This window comes from Gossypium hirsutum, chromosome D12, assembly GCF_007990345.1.
Source record: "Gossypium hirsutum isolate 1008001.06 chromosome D12, Gossypium_hirsutum_v2.1, whole genome shotgun sequence".
In the NCBI taxonomy this organism is placed as follows: Eukaryota; Viridiplantae; Streptophyta; class Magnoliopsida; order Malvales; family Malvaceae; genus Gossypium; species Gossypium hirsutum.
In genome coordinates, this window is record NC_053448.1 from 17,186 (window position 1) to 38,705 (window position 21,520).

The 21,520-nt window shown below is 34.4% G+C and overlaps 3 protein-coding genes and 1 long non-coding RNA gene across 30 annotated transcripts; 2 read left to right on the forward strand and 2 right to left on the reverse strand.

Annotated features, from left to right (window-relative positions):
• Nucleotides 1-640: 640 nt before the first annotated feature.
• LOC107930916 (uncharacterized) lies at nt 641-9,647 on the reverse strand. Of its 20 annotated transcripts, XM_041108077.1 has the most exons (21): nt 9,442-9,647; nt 8,981-9,148; nt 8,153-8,250; nt 7,685-7,707; nt 7,358-7,530; nt 6,751-6,864; nt 6,611-6,653; nt 6,196-6,278; nt 5,881-5,976; nt 5,194-5,248; nt 4,220-4,319; nt 3,696-3,888; nt 3,205-3,370; nt 3,088-3,119; nt 2,630-2,693; nt 2,436-2,546; nt 2,311-2,345; nt 1,826-2,200; nt 1,279-1,666; nt 1,120-1,174; nt 641-1,001 (listed from the first exon to the last, which is right to left on the reverse strand). In XM_041108077.1, exons 3-21 carry the CDS (start codon nt 8,192-8,194, stop codon nt 978-980), a joined length of 2,172 nt encoding a protein of 723 aa, XP_040964011.1. In that variant the 5' UTR covers nt 8,195-8,250; nt 8,981-9,148; nt 9,442-9,647; the 3' UTR covers nt 641-977. The 20 variants fall into 20 exon arrangements, with proteins under 20 accessions (XP_040964011.1, XP_016718182.1, XP_040964006.1 ...); XM_016862693.2 differs by having other exon boundaries at nt 1,279-2,200; nt 8,999-9,148; XM_041108072.1 differs by having other exon boundaries at nt 641-989; nt 1,279-2,200; nt 2,311-2,336.
• Nucleotides 9,648-11,676: 2,029 nt separating this feature from the next.
• Nucleotides 11,677-14,575, forward strand: LOC107931033 (uncharacterized). Of its 6 annotated transcripts, none has more exons than XM_016862834.2 (4): nt 11,677-12,013; nt 12,349-12,433; nt 13,809-13,897; nt 14,059-14,575. In XM_016862834.2, the coding sequence occupies exons 2-4, from the start codon at nt 12,353-12,355 to the stop codon at nt 14,222-14,224; spliced, it is 336 nt and encodes a 111-aa protein (XP_016718323.1). In that variant the 5' UTR covers nt 11,677-12,013; nt 12,349-12,352; the 3' UTR covers nt 14,225-14,575. The 6 variants fall into 6 exon arrangements, 3 of the variants coding, with proteins under 3 accessions (XP_016718323.1, XP_016718314.1, XP_016718298.1); XM_016862825.2 differs by having other exon boundaries at nt 11,680-12,013; nt 12,352-12,433; XM_016862809.2 differs by having other exon boundaries at nt 11,702-11,966.
• A 2,173-nt stretch (nt 14,576-16,748) lies between these two features.
• Nucleotides 16,749-18,908, reverse strand: LOC121224598 (uncharacterized). Of its 3 annotated transcripts, none has more exons than XR_005922173.1 (4): nt 18,755-18,908; nt 18,307-18,457; nt 17,239-17,634; nt 16,749-17,147 (listed from the first exon to the last, which is right to left on the reverse strand). It is a non-coding gene; the product is annotated as an uncharacterized lncRNA (long non-coding RNA). The 3 variants fall into 3 exon arrangements; XR_005922172.1 differs by having other exon boundaries at nt 18,307-18,512; nt 18,755-18,896; XR_005922171.1 differs by having other exon boundaries at nt 17,239-18,512; nt 18,755-18,896.
• Nucleotides 18,274-21,430, forward strand: LOC107931023 (valine--tRNA ligase, chloroplastic/mitochondrial 2). Its single transcript, XM_016862798.2, has 4 exons — nt 18,274-18,947; nt 19,481-20,066; nt 20,205-20,371; nt 20,949-21,430. The coding sequence occupies exons 2-4, from the start codon at nt 19,964-19,966 to the stop codon at nt 21,075-21,077; spliced, it is 399 nt and encodes a 132-aa protein (XP_016718287.1). The 5' UTR covers nt 18,274-18,947; nt 19,481-19,963; the 3' UTR covers nt 21,078-21,430.
• Nucleotides 21,431-21,520: the final 90 nt, after the last annotated feature.

Here is a 21,520-nt window from a genome sequence, read left to right on the forward strand (position 1 = left end):
TTTACATAATTATAATTTTAAAAATATTTTTATAAATTCAAATAACAAATAGTAAATTTTCGGAATTTTCAAGTTTTTTTATACTTCAAATTTTTTAATATTCATTTTAAAATTATCATTAAAATATTATAAAAGTACCAAATGGAATGTATTAACTATAATTCAGAGATGAAATTGTATATTTACCCTTAAATTAATGCGGCTGTTAATAAACAAAGTGACCAAAACCTTGTATTTCAATGGCAAAAGAATTATCACCAAAGTTCAATGACCATTTTAGTTTGACCTTGTTAGGCTTTGTTAGTATTCTGGTCTAATTATTATCTCAGACCCTTTAGTATGTTGAAATTATAATTTAAAATATAAATACACACAATAGAACCGGTGGACCAAAGCTGCAATTATTATGCCAATAACACCAGGCGAAATGGGGTTTCCAATTTCATGTCAATGGTTCAAAACTTAATTGACTTGGGGTCTTTTCCCGGGTTCTGTGGACATCGAAATTGGTGAAATCTTTCCAAGGTTGGATCGGCTCCAGGTGGGGCAAGGCAACCACCCTTCCACAGGATGTGGCCATCATTAGCAGAGAAATGAAACATTACACATTGACAGATGGAGTAGTTGCTGGGATTAGCAATAGCAATTGCAAAAGAGCTTAGTTCAATTCTAGGCAGTTAACAAAAAAAAAAGTGTCGCCTCTTAACCATTTTCTGCTACTTAAAAGTGTGTCGATTAGAGAAAATCAGAAAACCTAGCATCCCCTGTTACCCAATCTCCAACTCTATTTATACATTTTCAAGTTGTTGATGACGATAATAATGTCCAAGGCAAGGCATAATCAAATGTTCCCTTTCCTTTCCTTGCAACTTTCTCTAGCTAAACAAATTGAACATAGCTAGTTTTCCCACCTGCTTAGATTATCCCCACCTTACTCTCCTCTATTTATAGCTTTTCCCTCCTCAACCTTGGACCTTTCATTTCTGTTCCTGCATTAAGCTCTGATTCAAACGTTATACATGAATCCAGAACATCAAGCAAACATCTAATGGCAGTTCAAACTTTAATATGCATATATGTGTATATATTAAAAAAACCGTATGCTAAAAGAAGACATACCTTCTGTTCTGTCCCGCTTTGACAAGGAAGTGGAATTTCTACATCACACTCATATCTAGCAGCAATGAAAAACCTTATCTCAGCATCTTACTTGACAGAGGGCAAGGAAAAAAAGTGATGGCAAATTGGAAAGATGAAATCCGAGTAGATTATAGTTACCCTTTGCTCTCTCCTTTCTCATGGATCTTAACAGATGGTGATGTTTCCACACCAAGGCTCCCCTTTGTTTCTAGAGTTCCATCTTTTGCTTCATTGAATTCATCCTCCTTGTTATTCGGATTTGAACCACCCATTACTATGGGCTCCTTTGAAAATAATAAATCATTTCCAAAGCAATTTTCCATTTCAAATTCTAACTGTTTGCAGTTGGCTGGTGGGGACTTTGGTTTTCTTTTATCATCTCCATTAACTCGTCCTCGTACTGATAAATCAAGAAATCCAATCTCTCTATGCTGACCAGCATCAAACAAATCCAAAGGAACACCTTGTCTTCCTGAATCTGGAGATAGGGCATGCTTGATTGATCCAGCCCCGATATTTGAGAATACTGGAGAATCAAAAGCGTTTGTTTGATTCAATGGTTGGCAAAAAGCAAACTTCTCGGATGTGAAACAGCTAAAAGGAAAACAGTGAATAGATTCACTGTGCTTAGGTGTATTAAAGCAAGATTTGACATTAAGATTCAGTTCAGGAACAGGAAAGGCACCAATAGGATCTTCAGCCCACAGCTGGGATCCTACAGATGGAAGGTTTGCCTGTGTGGTGCAATGGAAAGAACTGAAACCCAAATCTATATCAACTCCATTGCATCTTTCCTCAAGCAACCATTTCTGAGATAGTTCTATTCCCCCTTGGAGATAATAGCTTGCACGCTTGGTTGCTGTTGACTTGAGCGGAACTGGAGTCCTCATATATTTGCCAGATGGTTGCCCAAGATTATCTCTGTCTTCGCAACGTGTTTCCTTGGCAAAATCATTGTCCAGATCATACTTCATTCTGGTCCTACCAAATGTACTACATATTCTTCTGCTCTGCCTAGGCATTAGATTTGGAGGTGAACTGTCTATCGTTTCACCCCTCACTGCAATTAAATATTTTAAATGATTGCTTTAGTTTCACAAGAGGAGCTTTTCATTAAAGACTACAAAATGACAATGAATTGTCAAAGCAATTTATGAAATCAAACGTAACCTGCGCTAGAAGAGCATGATTCTTCACTGCTAAAGCTTGAGGGAGGGAGAGAGAGAGGAAACATGTAAGTTACAGTAGTACCTTCCAACCAAATCACCTTGCAACAAAAAGTTGCTATAATTTACCTCAGCAAGCTCAAGCTATCCTTTACATCTTCAGTCCCAAAAAAAGGCCAACCTGGTTGGGCTGGCAAATCTCTTACATCATAATTCGTTTGAATTGGGTTATACCTGCCACTATATCAAAGCAACCGTTCTATTTAGAAAATTAAATAAAAAGAAGGCCAATTTCCCAAGTACCTTGGAGGGAAATTTCATACCTTTCCCCAATTAAAGTTGTCAAATCATGACCAACTTTTGATGATAAATGCTTTGGAGAAGGATCTGATTGTGGAAAAAGAGAAAGAATTAGAGGTGGATGGAAAACATTCTTAATCACAATTCTAATCATAGATGCATCAAGTAAAGAATAATAACATGAAAGAAATAAGGCAACCACACTTTCACATTTAACTCCTCCCCCTTGGAAGTAACTTGAGCCAACAATCATCCCAAGAATCTGGAGATTTCCCCCACAGAAAATTCTCAGTAAGTGAAATAGAGCACTCCAAATTCTTAAAAGACAAAGGGATAACGCCATATCATAATTTGTGTTCAAAGTTAGCATATGCAGCAAAAAACCAATGAGAAAGCAATAATTAAAAACTAATTTGTCCTGTTAATATTAAATAAAAAGTGTTGAGTTAAACTATTCCATAAATTGAATGAGAAATAGCACCTAAACTATTCAAATTTGTTGCTTTGACACCCCTGCATAGATGTAATGAATTCATCAAAAAGAAAAGGTATACTCCTATCTCTCAGAACAAGGAAATATTCACTGTTGATTTCTAACCTTTTCCTCAGCATGTAATGCCCTTCAAAAGCATTATCTGGTATCTCACCATTTTCATAATCCAAAAAATCTCCAGAATTACCATCTATTTTGTGTGGCCAGTATTTCCAAGAAATGTCATCTTCCCTTTCATGGGGAAAGCCATCATCTAGGTAACTAACTTTAGCTGACAAACATATAAGAAAAAAAAGAAATGACATGTTGCACCAGAGAAGCCTCCACAGTATAATGATGTCTAAATATGAGAAAAGCTTAGTGAAAAAAAGAACTAGTTCAAAATGGTACTTATTGACACAGACAACAAGAATGATAGTCTGCTGCAAGAGATATTCACTATGACTAACATAAAATCTATGTTTGAAACAATAAGTGAAGATAGGCAAAAGAATTTCTGAATATCTTAATCACAAGTTGGTGCAATGTGTAAAATGAACAATAAGAATTGTGATTCATGAAAAAAAAAAAAAACACCGACTAAAGCTGAGACTCACCATCCCATATATCTTCCCTTCCTATGTTGTAGGAAATGTCAGTGTCACCAAAAGAGCACTTGCTATTTCTGTAATGGCTGTCAAGTTGCATGTCATCAGAAAAAGTGGAGAGGTTTGGCTTCCAATTGCCATGTGAATCAGTTATATCGACTGAGAACTGCGAAGGACTGCTACCAAGAGGAACATCCATGTCCTGCATCATAGCATCCTGCATTTAGCACATGATAAAAATAATCCTTCTCTACCAAATTTAAGATAAGAAACTTGAGTTTAATTTTAAGGAGAATATAATACATTCAATTTGCAAAAAGAAGCAAATGAAGAAAAAGTGAGCATTTCATTTGATAGTCCGATCCCATCATTTAAGGTTAAACAACATTAAGATGCACAATCACAAACATGATATTCTTGGGAGGCTAATGTTGTAAATGAAAGAGGTTTAATGTGAACGTTATTTTTCAAGGAAAAGATTAATTTAGAGGAAGCATAGAAATAAGAAACTGAGTATCAATTTGTTCTCTCACCACTTCTAGTTCACTATCATTTAGCACAAAGTTAGAACCCTTCAATGAGTTTAGTTGCCTTGAAAAGTTCCAGGCTAATGAGCAATCATCAGAAGAGATTCTACAATAGCAGAAAGTTAAGATCTGTTTAGATAAAATTTTACCACTCCTTAATTCTATAACTTTTAGTTTATCAGGAAATACATCATATAAACTTTGTTCAAACAAACAATTAGCACTCAGCTGCTGAAGAACGTGTCAGTCTCATGGAATCTAAAATATATAAGCTGTGTGATAGACCGAAGTAAGTTGAACATAGTCCACAAGAAGATAAAAAAGAATAGAAGATAGTAAGAAATGAGAACCGAAGACTACAAATCTCTCAGTAGTTTTCACTCTTGAGTGGTTGTACAAAAACTTCGAACTGTTTAGCTTCATGCCATGAAAAGAACTTAACTATTTACTGCTTAGAGGGCCAAATGAAATAAAGGAATATTCCCAGGAGGTTTATCAACGACACCTTTTCAGGGAAAAAAAAATTGTAAGAATGATAGAAGGATATTCTCAGGCACACCTTAAATACATCCTACACCAGTTAAATGTGTCATATCAGTTATATAAGTAAAATTTCACTTTACCAGTCCATACCTCAACATACAATTAACTTTGAAGTGAAACCAGATTTTCTTACACATCATATCACACCTATCAAAAATAATTCCAGGTTGGTGATAAACATATTTATTTTCTTTGGAAATCTCATATTCCCTTCTTTTATGATGTAGGTAAACCACAAATTTGAATTTAGAGAATCAATTAATTGCTGCTTGCAAATAGAAGTACCATTTTAAATGGAAAATAGATTCATGAAGTATGCAGCTCATGGAAAAAACATGACACAGAAAGTAGTCTAGGAAACTAAAACTAACTGGTATTAGGACAACTATCTAGCGAGTGAATAGGGAATATGAGAGATCTTGCAGATTATCCATTACCTGCCCCCTTGCTTTGGTGAGTGCAATGGAGTCTTTGTTCTCATCTTACCTAAACCTGATAAACCAGAATAAATTTGGGTAATACCATGTTATTAGGATGTTGAAATTTGAAAACCAATATCACTGCATCAGTATCTTGATAACATAGAAAACAAGTAATTAATCAAAGTTGAGATACTTTCTTTAGCGATGCACTAGCAGGTTAATTAGAGCCTAAATGGGTAAGGATAACTGTAATTCCTACTCTAGACGCTAGCCACTTTCTTTGCTACTATTCTATTTAGAAGTTATCCACTTATCTTCTGGCGATTCCTTCCGTGTCCAATTTTTGGCTTACTGTGGTTCTTTTATTTATATTTACAGGTAGACCTGTCCATGGGCCGGGCCGGGTTTGGGCCGGGCCCAGAAAAGATTTTGGCCCGACTCTTAGGCACGGGACCAGCCCGGCCCGACTCTTAGGCCCAGGCCCGGCCCGAAATATGTGCCTAAAAGTTTGCCCAGGCCCAGACCGGGAAAAAATAATAAGCCCGAGCCCGGCCCAGCCCGATTTTTAATAAACACAAAAAAAATATTTTAAAAATAAAAAAATAAAAAATATATTTTTAAAGTATTTTAAAATTAAAAAATAAAAATATATTTATTATATCTACTGCCTTAATGGCTCCCTCCATTGTTAATGTATCATACCTTCAACTGAAAAAGCAACATGAGCTTCATGAACCAGACTTCTTTCTGAACCCACCTCTGATTCATCATTAATAAGCATGTCGAAAACAGATAATTCTGGAAAAGTAAATGATGGAGAAAAAATTTGAAGAGAACTATATATTTAGTTAAAAACATCAAGAAAAAAGAATCCTAATAGTATGCCGGAGTTACATATTGCAATAAGAAAATAATATACTTTTTTGGCTAGCTACAATCCTGTCAGGACATATGGAAATTGTAAACCAAATTAGTTGAGATCTTGTATATAACCAATAGTCCAACATTACAACTTACGATTCTCAGTGGCTGCATTCCAGAGATCCAAACTATCATTGGAAGCATTTAAATCATGATTATCATGATCGCTAAATGAAATCCTGTGCAGCAAAACAAGCATTAGCTTTTCACAGTGTCAGCAAGCGTTCTTGATGATTTGAGAAAGTAGTCTCCATTTTAGTCAATGTACAATTATTATGTCAAAATATTACATTGCTTAAGCTTTCTTTATTTTTTTGGTAAAAACAGACGCAATAGTAATTGAACATTAACATCAAGTTGTTAATATAAATAATTGTAGCTATGTTTAAATTTTTGCAGGTTTGTCTGCCTAGCACCACCTAAATCAAAAGAGATTTGATGTTTATGTGTAATAGAGGATATTTTTAGTTACACAAATATGATTTCAGTGCGACATAAAGTATTGACCTACTTTGGGCATTGTAACTCTCCTTGATAGCTTGATGGTGGAGCACCTGCACCAGCAAATGGCATTTTGCACTGAAACCCCATGGATTCCAGAGAAGTTACACCCTAGTTCACAAAGTTATGCACAGAGATATTAACAGATACCTGCTTCCTTGATTTTAACAGAGTAAGAAGGGGGTACTGAACTTGTAATGATCTTCGCTGGATCCTCTGGCATTTGATACTTAATTATCGAAGGACCAGACTTACAATGACTTCCTACTTGGTTAAAAACAAAGAATACAAAGAATACAAGGGAGAAAAACCAAGGCTGGTCAAAATTTGAACAACAGCATAAAATGCAACACGCCATCCATGTATCAAAAAGTAGTGATCTCTAGTGAGGCACTTCCTATGACTAGCACATAGTAGCCCTTATACATATGTCTACGAATATTGAGATAGATATAGTTCCCTGGTAAAAACACATTAGCATGTCCTTTCAAATTTTCACATGATGCATTAGTAGAGAAACCTACATATCGAATAAAGCACTGAAAACATACCACTAAAGAAATGAACGGGTGACTCAGACATGAAAATAAGATTGAAGATAATTTCAAGAGACATACAAAAATATTGCTAAATTCCTGTTGCTAAAGAGCAGAGCATGGAGGTCATAGATGCAGGTGATTATCAGCTTGACATTTCAAGCGATCTTATTTGGGTTGCCTAAATCAGTTGTCCGGTAAAAGAAATTTAGGACACTTACTGCTGGGATAACACTTGCCGACAGCAGAAAAAGTTGAGAGGTTTAGCAAGCTGAGGATATCCAGAGATTGACATTCCTTTTGATGTCGTCCAGCTATGCTAGTTTCATCAGCATGGTCCTCATAACCTGTTGTCTTTTCTTGTTGTTTCCTTTGTTCAAAGTATTGCCTTTGCCTTGACAATAACAAGAAAAAGGAAAGCATCAAGTAGGAAATAATTTCCACAAAAGTAGGTGGCAATTTATTGGATTTTATGTTACAGTGCTTGACAGGTAGGAAAATGATTGATGAGTAACAAATAAAAGTAAAAATAGAGTAAGGTTGTGTACCTGTTGTGTGTAGATTTCCTTGACTGAGATTGTGGAGAGACAGGACAGCATGCACAAAAGTATTTGTATTATTTGTAGATACCCAATGGCAGTTGAAAATGAGATTGCCATAGTCATAGTCATAGTCATAGTAATACTCTAAAAGTAGCAGTGTAGTTTGTTTATCACTATGCGATAATACAAATGTGGCAGAATATAATATTATATATAATTGAATAAAGCAGGAAAGTAGTAGTGAAATGTTGGGGAGAGATGTGTGGGAGTAGAAATTAACTTATAGCAAGTAGTGCGCTTGGTTGGGTTGGGATGGGATGGTGGCACAAAAATACTAAATGTTCATGTAAATAGTTATAAAAGTACTAACCTAGGGAGCAAAATTGTGAAGAGTGTAGCAAGCAACAAGTAAAAACCTCTGAGTGAATGAGTGAGTCTAGTCAAAAAGTGAAATTCAGATTAGGTAACGCTTACAATCGTGACTTTCCGTCTTGATCCCCCCATCCACTGCAGCATTGTTCGCTCCCTCTCTACAAATACTTGAAAATCTTGAATACAATGCAACAGAATAGCTGAGATCCAGAGAGAGCAAATAAGCCTACAATTTTGATTAAGCTCTAAAAACCTAAGATAGATTTTCAATCAAATTAATGAAGGAATGCAAACATTGAGACTTGAGAGTAAGAGCAGGAGACATAATCCGTTGTTAGTACAGAGAGAAAAGAACATTAATAAACTTTGGTATGTATAAATCAATCAATTGTTTGTTCGTTCAATCTTAAAATGAAGGATCTTATTATTCTTACCAGATATGATAGTGTTAGCAATAATGATAGTGGTAGTAAATGAGAAATTGGCTGTCAGTTAGTTTGAAAATCTGGCAACTCTAAGTGGCAGTAACAGAGTCAGAGACTGGAAAGGAAGAGAATGAAATCCATCCAAGGCAAGGCAAGGCAGCTGAGCTGAGGAAATCAAATGTGATGGATTGGAGCTGGCAGGATGAAGGGTCCAAAAGCTTTTTAGTCAATTCAAATGCCGAATGAGTGAGTTGTAGGGGTGAGCGAGTCGGTTATTTGTATGTAACCGACTTAACTGACATTAACCTAAGATAACCAACCCGCCTTGGAGTGCCATATCCAACCTAACTGAACCGACTTAACTTCGGTTGGTTCGGTCAGTTAACCAACTTTTTTTCAGGATATGGCATTTTTTTACTGTACAATGTGAATTTTTATAGCAAATAAAAATTAGCTACTGGGAACCGAATATTTGGATATAAATTTTTAATTACAATACAATTACCAAGTTTATTGCTCTAACATTTATGTCAAAAATGAAATGCTGGAAAGTTTTGAGGAAAAATTCGCCCAGGAACTCAATAACAAGTAGCGGACGCCAAGAACTGAAGGACCATAACAGCACAAATAGGAAGTTGTATGTATATATAGCATCATCTGTGTCCGCAAATGGCTGAAATGGTTGCAATTAGATGATTTTAGAAATTAGAATAAATCAAATTTCATAAACAGAGTATGAATTAGTGAGGAGTTTTAATAAGAAAGAGTAACAACAAATTGAAGAAAAGTAACTAAACAAAAGTTTAAAAAAATGAGAAGTTTTATTTATTTTAATCTATGAAAGCTTTGAAAACTTTTTTAAAAAAGATTACCAACAAAAATTAAGTGGTAATCAATCACAAAGAACGCAAATAACAATCAATAACCACAAATGTCAATGAGGTTCAATCCTAAATCAAGAAATACCTTACTGAATCTGAAAGAGGGAGGTCGAATGGTGAGGTGAGGTGCCCCGGCTTGTAGAATGAGGGAGGCTATACGGTGTGAGTCTGTGAGATGAACGACGGTTGGGCGGTCGGGGAGAAATAACGGAGGTGTCACCGCTTGAGAAGAAACTGGAAAAAAATGCTATTGAAACTGTCGTTTTGGGTGGGGTGGGGGATTTATATTTTCATTTGGATTATATTATAATGATTCATAATTTATTGTTATATCTATTTAATTTAGTTTAAATTGCTGGGTTTAGGTTTTTAAATTTAGAGTTAAATCTATTTAATTTGTTGGCTTCTCATTTAATTTTATTGGGCTGTATTAAATATAAATATTTGGCCTTGACCTATTATTGGGTTGGGTTAAGTATAAAATATAAATATATTTAAAATGTTTTTTTAACTATTAAGTCAATTGGTTGGATTATAGATTTTAATAACTGATAACCAATCTCTCAAACCAATTTAATTAAACTCAAAATTGATTAAATTAATTATAATCAAAAATTGTTGTCCTCTAATTAATTGTCATTCCCACAAGCCCATTTAAAATTGTGGGAGGGAATTAGGGAATAATAATCAGTCTATTACTGTGATTTGATTTGACTGATGAGACCCTAGCATGGACCATCACCATACACAATTTCTCATCCAGCCAATCCAATCTATATGCTACTAGGATGTTCTGCCGACCATGCACTATTTTAATTGTATTAAATAATTAGTTATGAAAATTTTATTAAAATACTCCGCGACTGTACAACGGGTAAAAGACTCTGGTATAAGTTGCTAAATCCGAGTGATTTTGATATTTTATTTGCTGGCTTGGTCATACGATAACCTCTGGACTAGTACTGTCTGTAATGGTAGTGGTGTATATTGAAATGTATTCTTTGCGTCTTTTATTTGACAGGCATGGAAGTGAAGAAAGTATTCCGGCGAAACACTTTTCTGGTCGCACGGATAACAAAGATGTAACTCGGGCGAAAAGACTGGAATTGAGCTGACTAATGGTACAGTCCCTACCATTTCAGGCATTAGTTCTATTGGGGGTGTCATACGTGACTCCAATGCCGACTAGTTGTTAGGCAGAACTTTCGGTAGTGTTGGAAGGTTTGCAGTTTGACTGGTCTCTGGTATATGTTGACAAAGTCACTGTAGTGAGCTTATTAAATGATCATGAGGCTTGCTCAAGTTAACTAGCCTTGGTGAGAGCTATTTCCTTTGTATAATATGACAGCTGATTAGATGGCGAAAGTGAGAATGAGAATTGATAATGGTACTCTTATCTATGCTCCTATGCATTAGGATGTTAAAAATAGCTTTGAGAAAGATCTTTATGGTACTTCTTTTAGGAAGTAGATTTTAATTTAATGTAGAGTTATTCACTAATTCCATTAAAAAATATTTATTAATCATTTTAAAATTTGATTTTTTAAGTATTTTTTAGTTGACTCGTAATACTTAAAACACTTAGTATTAATATCTATAATATATATATTAGAATTTTGAGTTACTATCATTCATCCATCAAAATTTTAATTAAGTGATAATATCTATCCATCATTACACTTAAATATATATTTTTTTGAAGAGAAATTCATTCAATGAATAAGATTATACAATTTCGAGGAAGAATAAACATACGTTGTACGCGCTAAAGGACAAGCTCCATTAATACAACAAAAGCTTCAAATCCAACATCAATAAAATATTATGGCACGTTAATAATCGGTTCTGTCACAACTCAGGCACAACATATCAAGAGTGATTGCAAGCATTTAATACAATAAGAAAATCAACCTCAGATGGTCTAAATCAGCGAGTATGAATCAACAAAAGAACTAAGCATCTATCAAACTAGAGGAGAAGACGACAAAATCAAACCTAAAATTACTCACACAAGTAAGACTATCGGTGGTGTTTCATCATTGATAGGTACCATCATCTTGTGAATACAATAAAAATACCGATAAAATATATCTATAAATGAAAAGTGAGAAGAGGAATGATGGGTATGGAGTGACAAAGGATTGATGGAAACGAGAAGATACCCACATATTTGCCAGTGAAGCTTAAAGAAGCTCTAATTGGGATGGATCAAATATTCCCGAGTAAGGGTGAGTTTGGATTGACAATTTAGTACGATGCGGTGCGTTTAGCTTACTTTTTGTCGCACGCTACAGTATCGCTATAATATCTAATCTCACCGCCACCGCTATTTTATTAAAAACTCATCATCAAATCTCTTATTACTGTTTCTGTACGTCACTCTTTGCTCATGTTGAGCACCTTTCATTACAAAAAAAAAAAAAAAGAAGAAGAAAAAAAAATCTACGCGGACGACCGCGGACCATTCATTCTTATTACTAGATGATTTATTAAAAACTGAGCAACACCCATCTCGGTTAGGAGAGACACCCAACATCAATAATAAAGTCTTCTCCTCCCTTCTCTGACCTCCCCGCCAACATCCCCCCCTCCCCCACCTTTCCTTTCTCTGTAAGTAACCAAGTATCTTTTCATTTTACCTTTGTTTGTTTGTAAAGGTAAGGCCGTCTCTGTCTGCTAGCAAATTGCATTGTGTGTTGCCTGCCTTTCTTTTTCATTTCAAAGTCTCTGTTACCGTTTTCATCTCTTTTATCGAAAAATTTTAAGGACATTGTTGGACATTTCTTTTTAATTTCCATTTTCTCATCCATTTCATATGCTTGTTGCCAAACCGTTGTTCAATTTACTTGGTTGAGTTACTAGTATGATGTTCTTATATATACCCTATGGTAATTATTAGTTTTGAACAGGACTTTGCAACTGTTGTTTTCTGATAGATAGGTTTGCACATGTCTTTGATTCAATTTCGTCTTACCCTGTCTTTCTCTACCAGCAGTATGGCGGATTTGCCCTCCTTTTCAACTAAAGAATTTTATTGGCTAGCATCATGCTTTTGTGGCATCATCACCTGCAAACTGGTAAGTAGTCCAATATGCTTTTGCTTTCATCAACGACATTTTTGGTGGATTGGAATTTTTTTCAGCTCTTTCTTCTTCGTAGATATCGGTCAAATTCAATGGCTTTAATTAATCTTCGTTTTCTTTTCCATCTTTTATAAATTCAATACACTCTAATCTTGGCACTCGGTAAAACATCCTCAGCCTTCTCTAGTTCGTGTTACTTAAATTTTTTTTTCCTAAATCTTGTTGATAGATTAGCTTCATAGGTAGCTTTTTTTTCTGGCAATGGTAATAGTTATGGTTGTATAAAATTGCTTAGAATCCTATTCGGCCAGTTTCTACCATTTGTTTTTTTCCAGAATTTAGGAATAGGATTTGAAATTGGGAATTAAGAAAAAGAGAATGGCTGTGAATAGTACCTTAAAACAGAGAGGAAGAATAGGTTGGTTGAGAAAAAAATGGTTTGGCACCAACAATGATGCAACTAAATTGTGCCGACGCTCATAAAAGACCTGCCTTCCCGAGATTCTAACCTCAAATGAATCATAAAGGTTTGGGGAACTTAGGATAAGACAGCTTCACGCTGACCACCAAAAGACCCTGGTAGTGGTTCCACTTTTGAACCTGTATCTTTGAATTTTGGGTCAAAGTTATCCATATCTACATTTGCTGTCCATGCCCAAGTTGGAGTAGTTTATTAGGTTTGTTCTAAGTTGCCAAAGTTTGTGGACTATTTAGGGAAATTATCGAAATCGATTGAAATTAGATTTAAACCACTTTATCTTAGGTTAATCTATTTAGGACTGCCTAGAACTGCAGTATTAGATTTGTCATCAGTATGATGGAATTCACATTTCACCTTTAGATTACAGAATGTATATATTTATCTAATTTCTGATACTCATATTCAGAGTTCAGACATTCTTACACTGGGAGTATTTGAACTTTCCAAACAAAAGAATCATGCATTGGAAACATAATACAATTCTATCATTAAATATCATAAGTTGGCTTTAGCTTTAGAAGTAAATTGAGTAGCTGGATAATAATTTCTTTCTTTCTTTCTTTTTTATATAGTAAAGGTAATTTCCCTTCTCTTTTTGGGTCTATTTGTTGGTATTTTTTATAGTTGAAATGTTTTAGAGATTAATGGAATGTATGAGTTATATGTCTTTTTTAACTACGTTACCAAGACTTTTCATTTTTTTCTAAAATATGGTGATCTAAATATATGGAAAAACTTTAAAAGATTTAGTATATCCATGTTGGACGCATCCTTGTATTGCATCTGACACTAACCCTCGATTCTAAGTAACAGCCTTTTAATACTGTTTTTGAGATAGTCTCTCTCCCTCTATTTAAGTTCTAAATATGTTCGATATTATTCTTGCAGGTCTATGATATAACAGGTTTTATCAGCCCTTTTTGTTTCAAAGGATATGGAAAACTAAGTGATAAAGAAAAAATGGAATGGAACAATCGGTGCAATTTTGTCCTATGTTCTTTTCTTCTTTTTCCTTTTTCTTGTATAAAAATTTGTTCAAAATATAATCTACTTTCCTAAATTTCTTTGCAATATTGATCTAGATAGCCTTATTTCATTTATTATCGTTCTTGGTTTGAATCGCTGTATGCATATACAGGAAGAGATCAATAAAACAACCAAAAAGAAACAGACAGACCGACATTGAAAGATTTCAAACACAGCGAAAACAGGGGATTTCAATATCACCAAAAAAAGAAAAAGAAACGGCAGACAAAATCTTTGGGTTTCTCGCTCCCACGAAAAAGAATGAGAGGAAATATTGAAATGAGACAGAGAGAGAGATAATGGGAAGGAAGCGGGATATGAAAAGTCTGAAGAAAACGGGTAGCTTTCTCCTACCCGTCACTGCCCAAAAAGAATAGATTTCCTAATTCCCCATGTGGCAACGGTAACATTTATGGTAATTAATAACTTATTCAAATTACTAATTTTTGGGGGGGAGGGGGGGAAATTAAAGACAAAGAATGTAAAGAGACGTTAGGGAAAAGAGGGGGGAATAGGAGATAATAAATGAGAAATAAATATGAAAAAGGTTTTCATTCCCAATTAATAGACAGAGAAGTAAAAGAAACATTAGAAAAATAAATAAATATGAAATATATTTTCATTTATTATATATCTATCTACTTTAAGTTTCATTTATTGCATTTTCTATTGAAAAATAATATTAAACAAAAAAATTATCTTTTTTTCATTTATTATCTGTTCATGTATATATTACGTTTTTATATTTTTTTATCCTTTTATTTAAATTTACATTCTGGAATAGACTTTTTTATTATTATTTATTTTCAAAAGAATAAATTTTGGAAATTGTTTGGTGTTTGCATTTATTGTTTATTGGAACTGTTGGGTTTCATACAAACTACCGCTTATATAGCTGTCCATAACATAAAGGCAATAAACTTGAAAACAAAAGGATATCCCTGGAATGGGATATACCAAAGCCGGGGTATCCTTTAATAGGATATCCCCCAACCGGGATATCCTTGGAATGGGATATCACTTATTGAAATAAGTACGACAGGTATCCCGGTCCACACACGTAAAAAATTTGAACCGAATACCAAAACAGCTGAACCAGGCACTAAAAATAATGAGCCGGGACGGGATATGATGGGGATATTCTTGGAATAGCCTATCCCGAATCGGGATATGACAGGATATCCCGCAGCAAAATAAGAATGAAAATTAACTCAGTACTTAATGCCAAATTCTCTGAAAATATTTAAAAACGCAGTATAATTTAATTAGTGTTTTCTTATTCCTTCAACAAATATAATATTTTTACTTGTTGAAAAAGGTAAAATGAGGAGACAATAAAAGGGAAAGAAACAAGAAAATGTTTCCATTTATTTTCTGTTAGGGTTTTAGGGTAGATACTTATATAGTTGTTAGAAACATATCTTCGCTATAAAATCTCATAAATAGGACTCAAAAGATTTGCAAGAAAATGTCCTTAAATACAGAAAACAAACAATCGAAAAAAATAAAACACAGAACACGAACAATCCCAACTATTTTAAAGAAAATATACCTAATCCTTACTAATGAATGCAAGCACCTAGCAGTATGGAAAAGAAAACATATATGCATACACAATCTTGACAACCTCCACCGTATACGAACCCAAATCGAAAAAAACCTTCGCAATTAGCAAATCAGTTGAAATTCTCCAATTCTTCAATTACTATCAATATTAACAAGCATCCCAATTAGATTATTATTATTTTTTAAAACTACAGAATTTTTGAGAAAACTAAGAAACAGAATGTCCCAGTCTGGAATCCTATATGCCGGTTTTGATCGTTTAGTGGATAATTCGCATTTCTATAAAGAATGGAAAACTATTGAAATAATTATATATATTATGTAAATTGCTCCAGAAGAATAATTAAAAGAAATGTTTTCTTTTCATATATTATTTGTTGATGTATCTGTCATTTTTTTAGACACCTTTTTTTTTTTAATTTAGGTCCTCTTATTTAGAAAATAACAGAATGAAATAAACAGCATAAAACAACAAAGTAAGTCACAGGCCACCTCAATAATAACACATAGCAAAACAGCAATTTCTAAACATCAAAACACCGAACTCAAAAATTAAAAACATAAAAAAAACTGACCAGTTTTTACGGATAGTTAATTAATTTCCGGAAAATGTCGTCCTATTGCGGGCAATAAGAAAGCTTGGAACAAATTATACTTCTATCTAACTATTATCCAAACAAAAAAAAAGCAACTACTGAAGAAGCTATTCAGGCACTGTATGACAGGAATAAAGTCGGAGCAGAATAAGAAAGAAAATTAACTACAGCAGGCCAGTTAAAAATCTGTACCGGATAAAAAATTCTTTACAACTAAACAGAAAAATCCAAAGCATGATGTCCAAATAACATAAAAGCAGGTTCAGATTACGAATAATGCAACGGTAACATTAATGGTAATTAAAACCTTCTTTAAATCACTACTACTGTTTTGGACAAATTAACAGAGAGAAGTAAAAAACCTTAAAAATTTAAATTATATTAGATTTTTTTAAACTTATTTAATTTTAAAACAATTGCTTCAAAATTAAACAGTTATGTTCAAAAATATTTTACTAATCTTTTTAAAATTAAATACTATCAAAAGAAAACCGGACATAAAAACAGATCAAACGCATTCCAAAACAACCCAACCCAAAACACTAAAAAATGAAAATAAAACCAAATCCGTGGCCCGAGCAAAAAGATGGATCACAAACCAGTATGCAAAAAGAGAACACAGATTTAGAGACTTTCACAATAGAAGCAACTTACTGTGCATTTGCAACTTACTTTCACAGTAGAACTGATTATGTTTGATTTTACCTCATATACAAATTCATAACTTACTCTGAGCTAAAATGCCAACCACATATTCTTTTGTTGCAGGTCCATTTAAGTCAAGGCACACACAGTTAAATCTCATCTTCAACTATTCGTCAACAAAAAAAAAAATTCAAGTGTGCTTCACATTTCTCAAACAGCAGAGAAAAATAAATACTTACTGTCCAGCCTCATCATTATGAAGTTTGTGTGACTTGTTATAAATTTTGACAGGAAGCAATTCCACAACTTCATTAGGAGCGGGAACAGATCCAATTGAAGATACAGAAGGTCGAGAAGATAAAACCACAGACTGCTGGGGGATTTCATCCAGAACCTAGTTAAAATGCATAGAAATTAACTCCAACAGATAGGTGCAAAGAGAAAGAAGAACCACCCAGACTAATAACATAAGAAATAAAAATTACCTCAAATAAAGCTTCAACTAACATAACGATTCTGGATAGACTAGCCCTAGCACTTGTCTCATCATTTGAATTGGAATCTCGATTATTTACACGACATGTGAAACAAATAATGGCAAAACAGTTAAACACACCACACTCCAAAACAGATAATGGCAAAGATTCAAATGATCGACCCGTAATTCCAAACCAAAAGTTGTGTAAAAACGATAATGGCAAAGATTCAAATGAGAAGAATCTTTAGGAGAAGAGAAATAAGGATTCGAACTGTGACAAATTCTTACCCGGGAGTCGATCTGAGCCAAAACCCAATTGACGAAGATAGAAAGAAACGGTGGAGTTTTACAGCCGGAGATATATCAGGAGGAGAGAGATTGAAATCGAGGTTATTCATAAATCCTATAACAAAGGAGAGAGAAGCTTCATTTCTTAGTGGCTGGCTTCCTTATTTTCTTCCCCTCATTCAGACGGTCCATTTGGTTTGTTGGATTAAAGTCATCAATGGCCTAGAGTTGGCTTATTGGATTCATTATAAAAAGAGCCCATTTCAATTAAAAAGAAACCCCATCCTCAATTCTTTTTTAATAATTTACAAGGCTAATAAATTTTGGATATATATTTTGGTCCCAGAAATCACTATCCGATGTAGTCCAAAACCCAGTAATCCAAAACCTAAGAGATTCAAAGCCCCAAACACCGAAACAAAAGCCCAAAAACACCAGCCCAACCCTAAACTCAAGCCCTAAGCCTCAAACCCCTAAACCCCAAGCCGGGATATTCCTGGAATGGGATATCCCAAGCCCGGATATTCCTGGAATGGGATATCCCCAGAAGGAATAACTGCGCTAGGTAACCCGGTCCAGACAAGTTAAAACTCTGAACCGGCTACCAAAACTGCTGAACCGGGACGGGATATGATGCGGATAATCTTGGAATAGCTTATCGCGGCACGGGATATCACGGGGATATCCCTGGCGCAGAATAAGAATGAAAATACATTCAGGGCTTATTAAAGAAACGAATTCAAAGTTACATGGAAGAGTTAAATGGGCTGGAGGAAAGAACGCTTACCTCAGATGTTGATAGAAGGCAGAGACAACATGAGGGGAACACAAGGGTAGCAATTTATTTTGACGCAGCTTTCGACAGAAGATTTTCCAAATCGGCTTCGGGTCTGGTGGTTCGGGGATTGATGGGCGAGATTTTAGCCTCGAAGACAGTCCTACACACCGCAATGTCGTCCCCGTTCATGTCAGAGGCACATGCAGGTTTACAAGCTGTTAAATTAGGAATTTCAATGGGTTTTAACTCAATAGAAATTGTAGGGGATTCAAGAATGGTCATTCAAAAATGTAAATCAACAGCGTCAGATAAATCAGTTATTGGGGCGATTATTAGAGAAATTCAAAGCAAAAAAGACCATTTTCAAGAAATCAATTTCCAGTTTGTTCAAAGATCAGGAAATGGTTGTGCCCACGAACTCGCGAAAGAAGCATTAAAAAGGGGACAAGAACAGTACCTGGAGTGAGCAGTAATAGTCCACAATCGACACAAACAATAGGAAAAATGGCCGAGGCACTCAGATTGAAGAGGTTTTCATGGAAGGTTTGCAAAGAAAAGAGATAGCAGGAAATGGAAGATTTTTTTAAACTAGCTATCGATTGGACTGCTGGTACAGAGATGTGAAAAGGCCACAATTTAGTGGAGACCAGGTATTAGGTTTCTTGTTTTTTAATTTTATCTTTTGTTTGTTAATTTTAAACATATTATTATGTATTTAAATAATATTTAAATTAATTAATATTATTATATTTTTGTAAGAATATAAAAAAATATTATAATTTGTTGATAATATTTTAATATATAAAATATAAGTTTTAAATATTTTTAAATAATAATTATTAATTATTTATAAAATTTAATTAGAATATACAATATATATTAAATATTTAAATATAACCATTAAATATTTATAATTAATATTTTAAAAAATATTTTTATTTTTAATTAATAATTTTAACACATCTAAAAAAATAACTGGAAAATAGAAAATATTTTTTTATCTTTTCTTTTTCATATCTGGAAAATATTGCTATCTAATTCAGAATAGTGCACACCTACATGAATAGTGCTTCATACAAATACAAGAAATGATATTTTTTCTTTTCTTTTATTGTTTTTGGCATCCCCTAAGGTTTTCTGCAGATGTAACTGTGGATTTTTATTTTCTTTTATTTATCTTCAGGCACTTCCCAATCGGAGAGAAACTCTTATAATATCTTCCTGGCCACAAACTTCTCTTCCCAAGAGTACTGATTTGGTAAAAAGATTTGAAAATTTACAAGCTCTGGTAAGTTTATAGAACTCTTCTTTTTTCCTCTACATTCGCCACCAAATACTCTTCAACCCAAGGTAAGGGAATCGCAAACCTCTGATAATTTATGTGCTAGACTCAAGCAATCCGGAATGCTACAGCTGAGTATTCTGTTGAGCCAGCAAATCGCATAACTGCTTCTATTGTTGGTACCGTTTCTTTAGGGATTGTCTTATTAATTATAAAGAAAAATGAATGGCACCGTTTTGCTTCTTTTCTTGATTGTGCCATCTTTCAATGCATAATATATACTTGTAACTATACTACCACATGCTGTTGTAAAGTCTGGCGGAAAAAGGAATGGCTTAATGAACAATGCTAATGTCTTCAGTTTCTTAGCATGTCCACAAATCAATGTTGATAGGTTGTATCCTCTTGATGCAGGAAGAGAAGGAGGTTTTGGCTCTCTTATCCAAGCTAGATTTAGACAATATTCATTTCGCTGATTCTCCTCCAGGCATGTTTACTTTGAACCATATATGCTTTGGTCCTGGGACAAAGAAATGCTTTGCATATTCATTTCACTAATAGTACTTCCTATTGATTCTCTTTGATATATGAAATGTTGGACATCTATATGTATTTATACTTGCAGAGGATGCAAAACAATCAGTTCACCTTATTGCAAGTGAAGGACTGGAGGCATATCTTCCCCTTGCTGATATGGTTGATATTTCTGCTGAAGTGCAACGCCTTACCAAGCGCCTATCAAAGATGCAAACGGAGTATGAGGGACTTAAAGCTCGCCTCAACTCTCCTAAAGTATGAACTTTACTTTGTCATTGATGTAGATGCACTAATATTGCACATTACTTTGGCACAAATGGTAATAGTGACCACCGTGCTTAGGCTTGTCAAACATGACTGAATGTACGGATTAAAATAGGATAAAAACAAGGCACGGAACTTAAAAACAACACTACTTTGTAGTAGTCAGAGTTTCATGGAGAGGATTCCTGAATATGTTTGCTATGGCATTATGTTTATTATGTGTCAACTTTAGTGGGGGCACTTACCCAGAGAACTTCATAAAATTAACTTTAGGGAGAAGCTCAAACTGTTGGTTTTTTTTAAATCATTTGGGAAAGTTTATGTGCTATAAAGCATTTGGAAAAGTTTGGCACCCTTCAATCTGGTGTATCATGAGAACTAGCTGTTGTTCGTGTTCAACATTGCTACTAAAGTTAATTGATAGTTCACTGTTTACTCGCGAAGGTCTTCTTAGGATGTGTCAACTGATGGCCTTTTCTTCTCCAACAAGCTTCATATTCTCCTATGCTTGTTGATGCCCGCAATTGCTTACAAGCCTCTTACAATCTATAATATGTGTTCACTGCAGTTCATAGAGAAAGCTCCCAAGGATGTTGTCCGTGGGGTTCAGGACAAAGCAGCAGAAGCAGAAGAGAAGATTAATCTGACCAAAAACCGATTGGCTTTCCTGAAATCAACTGTTATGCTTTCACAATAGGCTCCATATTGGTCATATTTTCAGTTTTAGCAAAGCTACACGTCCTGTTGGGATGATCTGCACTGTTTACTCATTTATGTCACTATAAACTCCATTTCAACTGTTCTGCACATTCAACCTTTAGAGGACTTTGCAGTTTTCTGTTGTTAGAAGCATATTATACCCAAAGTTCTGCACTGATAATGTGAGCCCAGAATGCAACTGGCTTGGTCAGATAAGAAGGATAGAGCAATCCATAAATTGAGTGGAATTGAAATGCCATAATTGTGCTTTCATTGCTTAATCGAAGTTACGAAAAATATTAAACCTTGCTCATTGTTCTTCATTGTACCATTATTCAGGTATTGATTTCATCGGTTTCTTGTTTTGGGTTCCAATCTTCCATAGATTTAAGTAGCATTTCTTTTATCAAATATTATTGGTGTGGGAGAATGGAAGATGAT

Bases quoted from the DNA above. Each gene is read 5' to 3' on its own strand.
- LOC107930916 (XM_016862693.2), bottom strand. From the start codon at position 8,194: ATGCTGCAGTGGATGGGGGGATCAAGACGGAAAGTCACGATT. The intron at 2,201-2,310 runs GTTACGTTTGAT...ATTTAATTGCAG, and splicing joins ATCATGCTCTTCTAGCGCAG to TGAGGGGTGAAACGATAGAC. The intron at 1,175-1,278 runs GTAACTATAATC...CATTGCTGCTAG, and splicing joins GAGAAAGGAGAGAGCAAAGG to ATATGAGTGTGATGTAGAAA.
- LOC107931023 (XM_016862798.2), top strand. From the start codon at position 19,964: ATGTTGATAGGTTGTATCCTCTTGATGCAGGAAGAGAAGGAGGTTTTG. The intron at 20,067-20,204 runs GCATGTTTACTT...TTATACTTGCAG, and splicing joins TTTCGCTGATTCTCCTCCAG to AGGATGCAAAACAATCAGTT. The intron at 20,372-20,948 runs GTATGAACTTTA...TGTTCACTGCAG, and splicing joins CTCGCCTCAACTCTCCTAAA to TTCATAGAGAAAGCTCCCAA.
- LOC107931033 (XM_016862834.2), top strand. From the start codon at position 12,353: ATGGCGGATTTGCCCTCCTTTTCAACTAAAGAATTTTATTGGCTAGCA. The intron at 12,434-13,808 runs GTAAGTAGTCCA...TTATTCTTGCAG, and splicing joins GCATCATCACCTGCAAACTG to GTCTATGATATAACAGGTTT. The intron at 13,898-14,058 runs GTGCAATTTTGT...ATGCATATACAG, and splicing joins AAAATGGAATGGAACAATCG to GAAGAGATCAATAAAACAAC.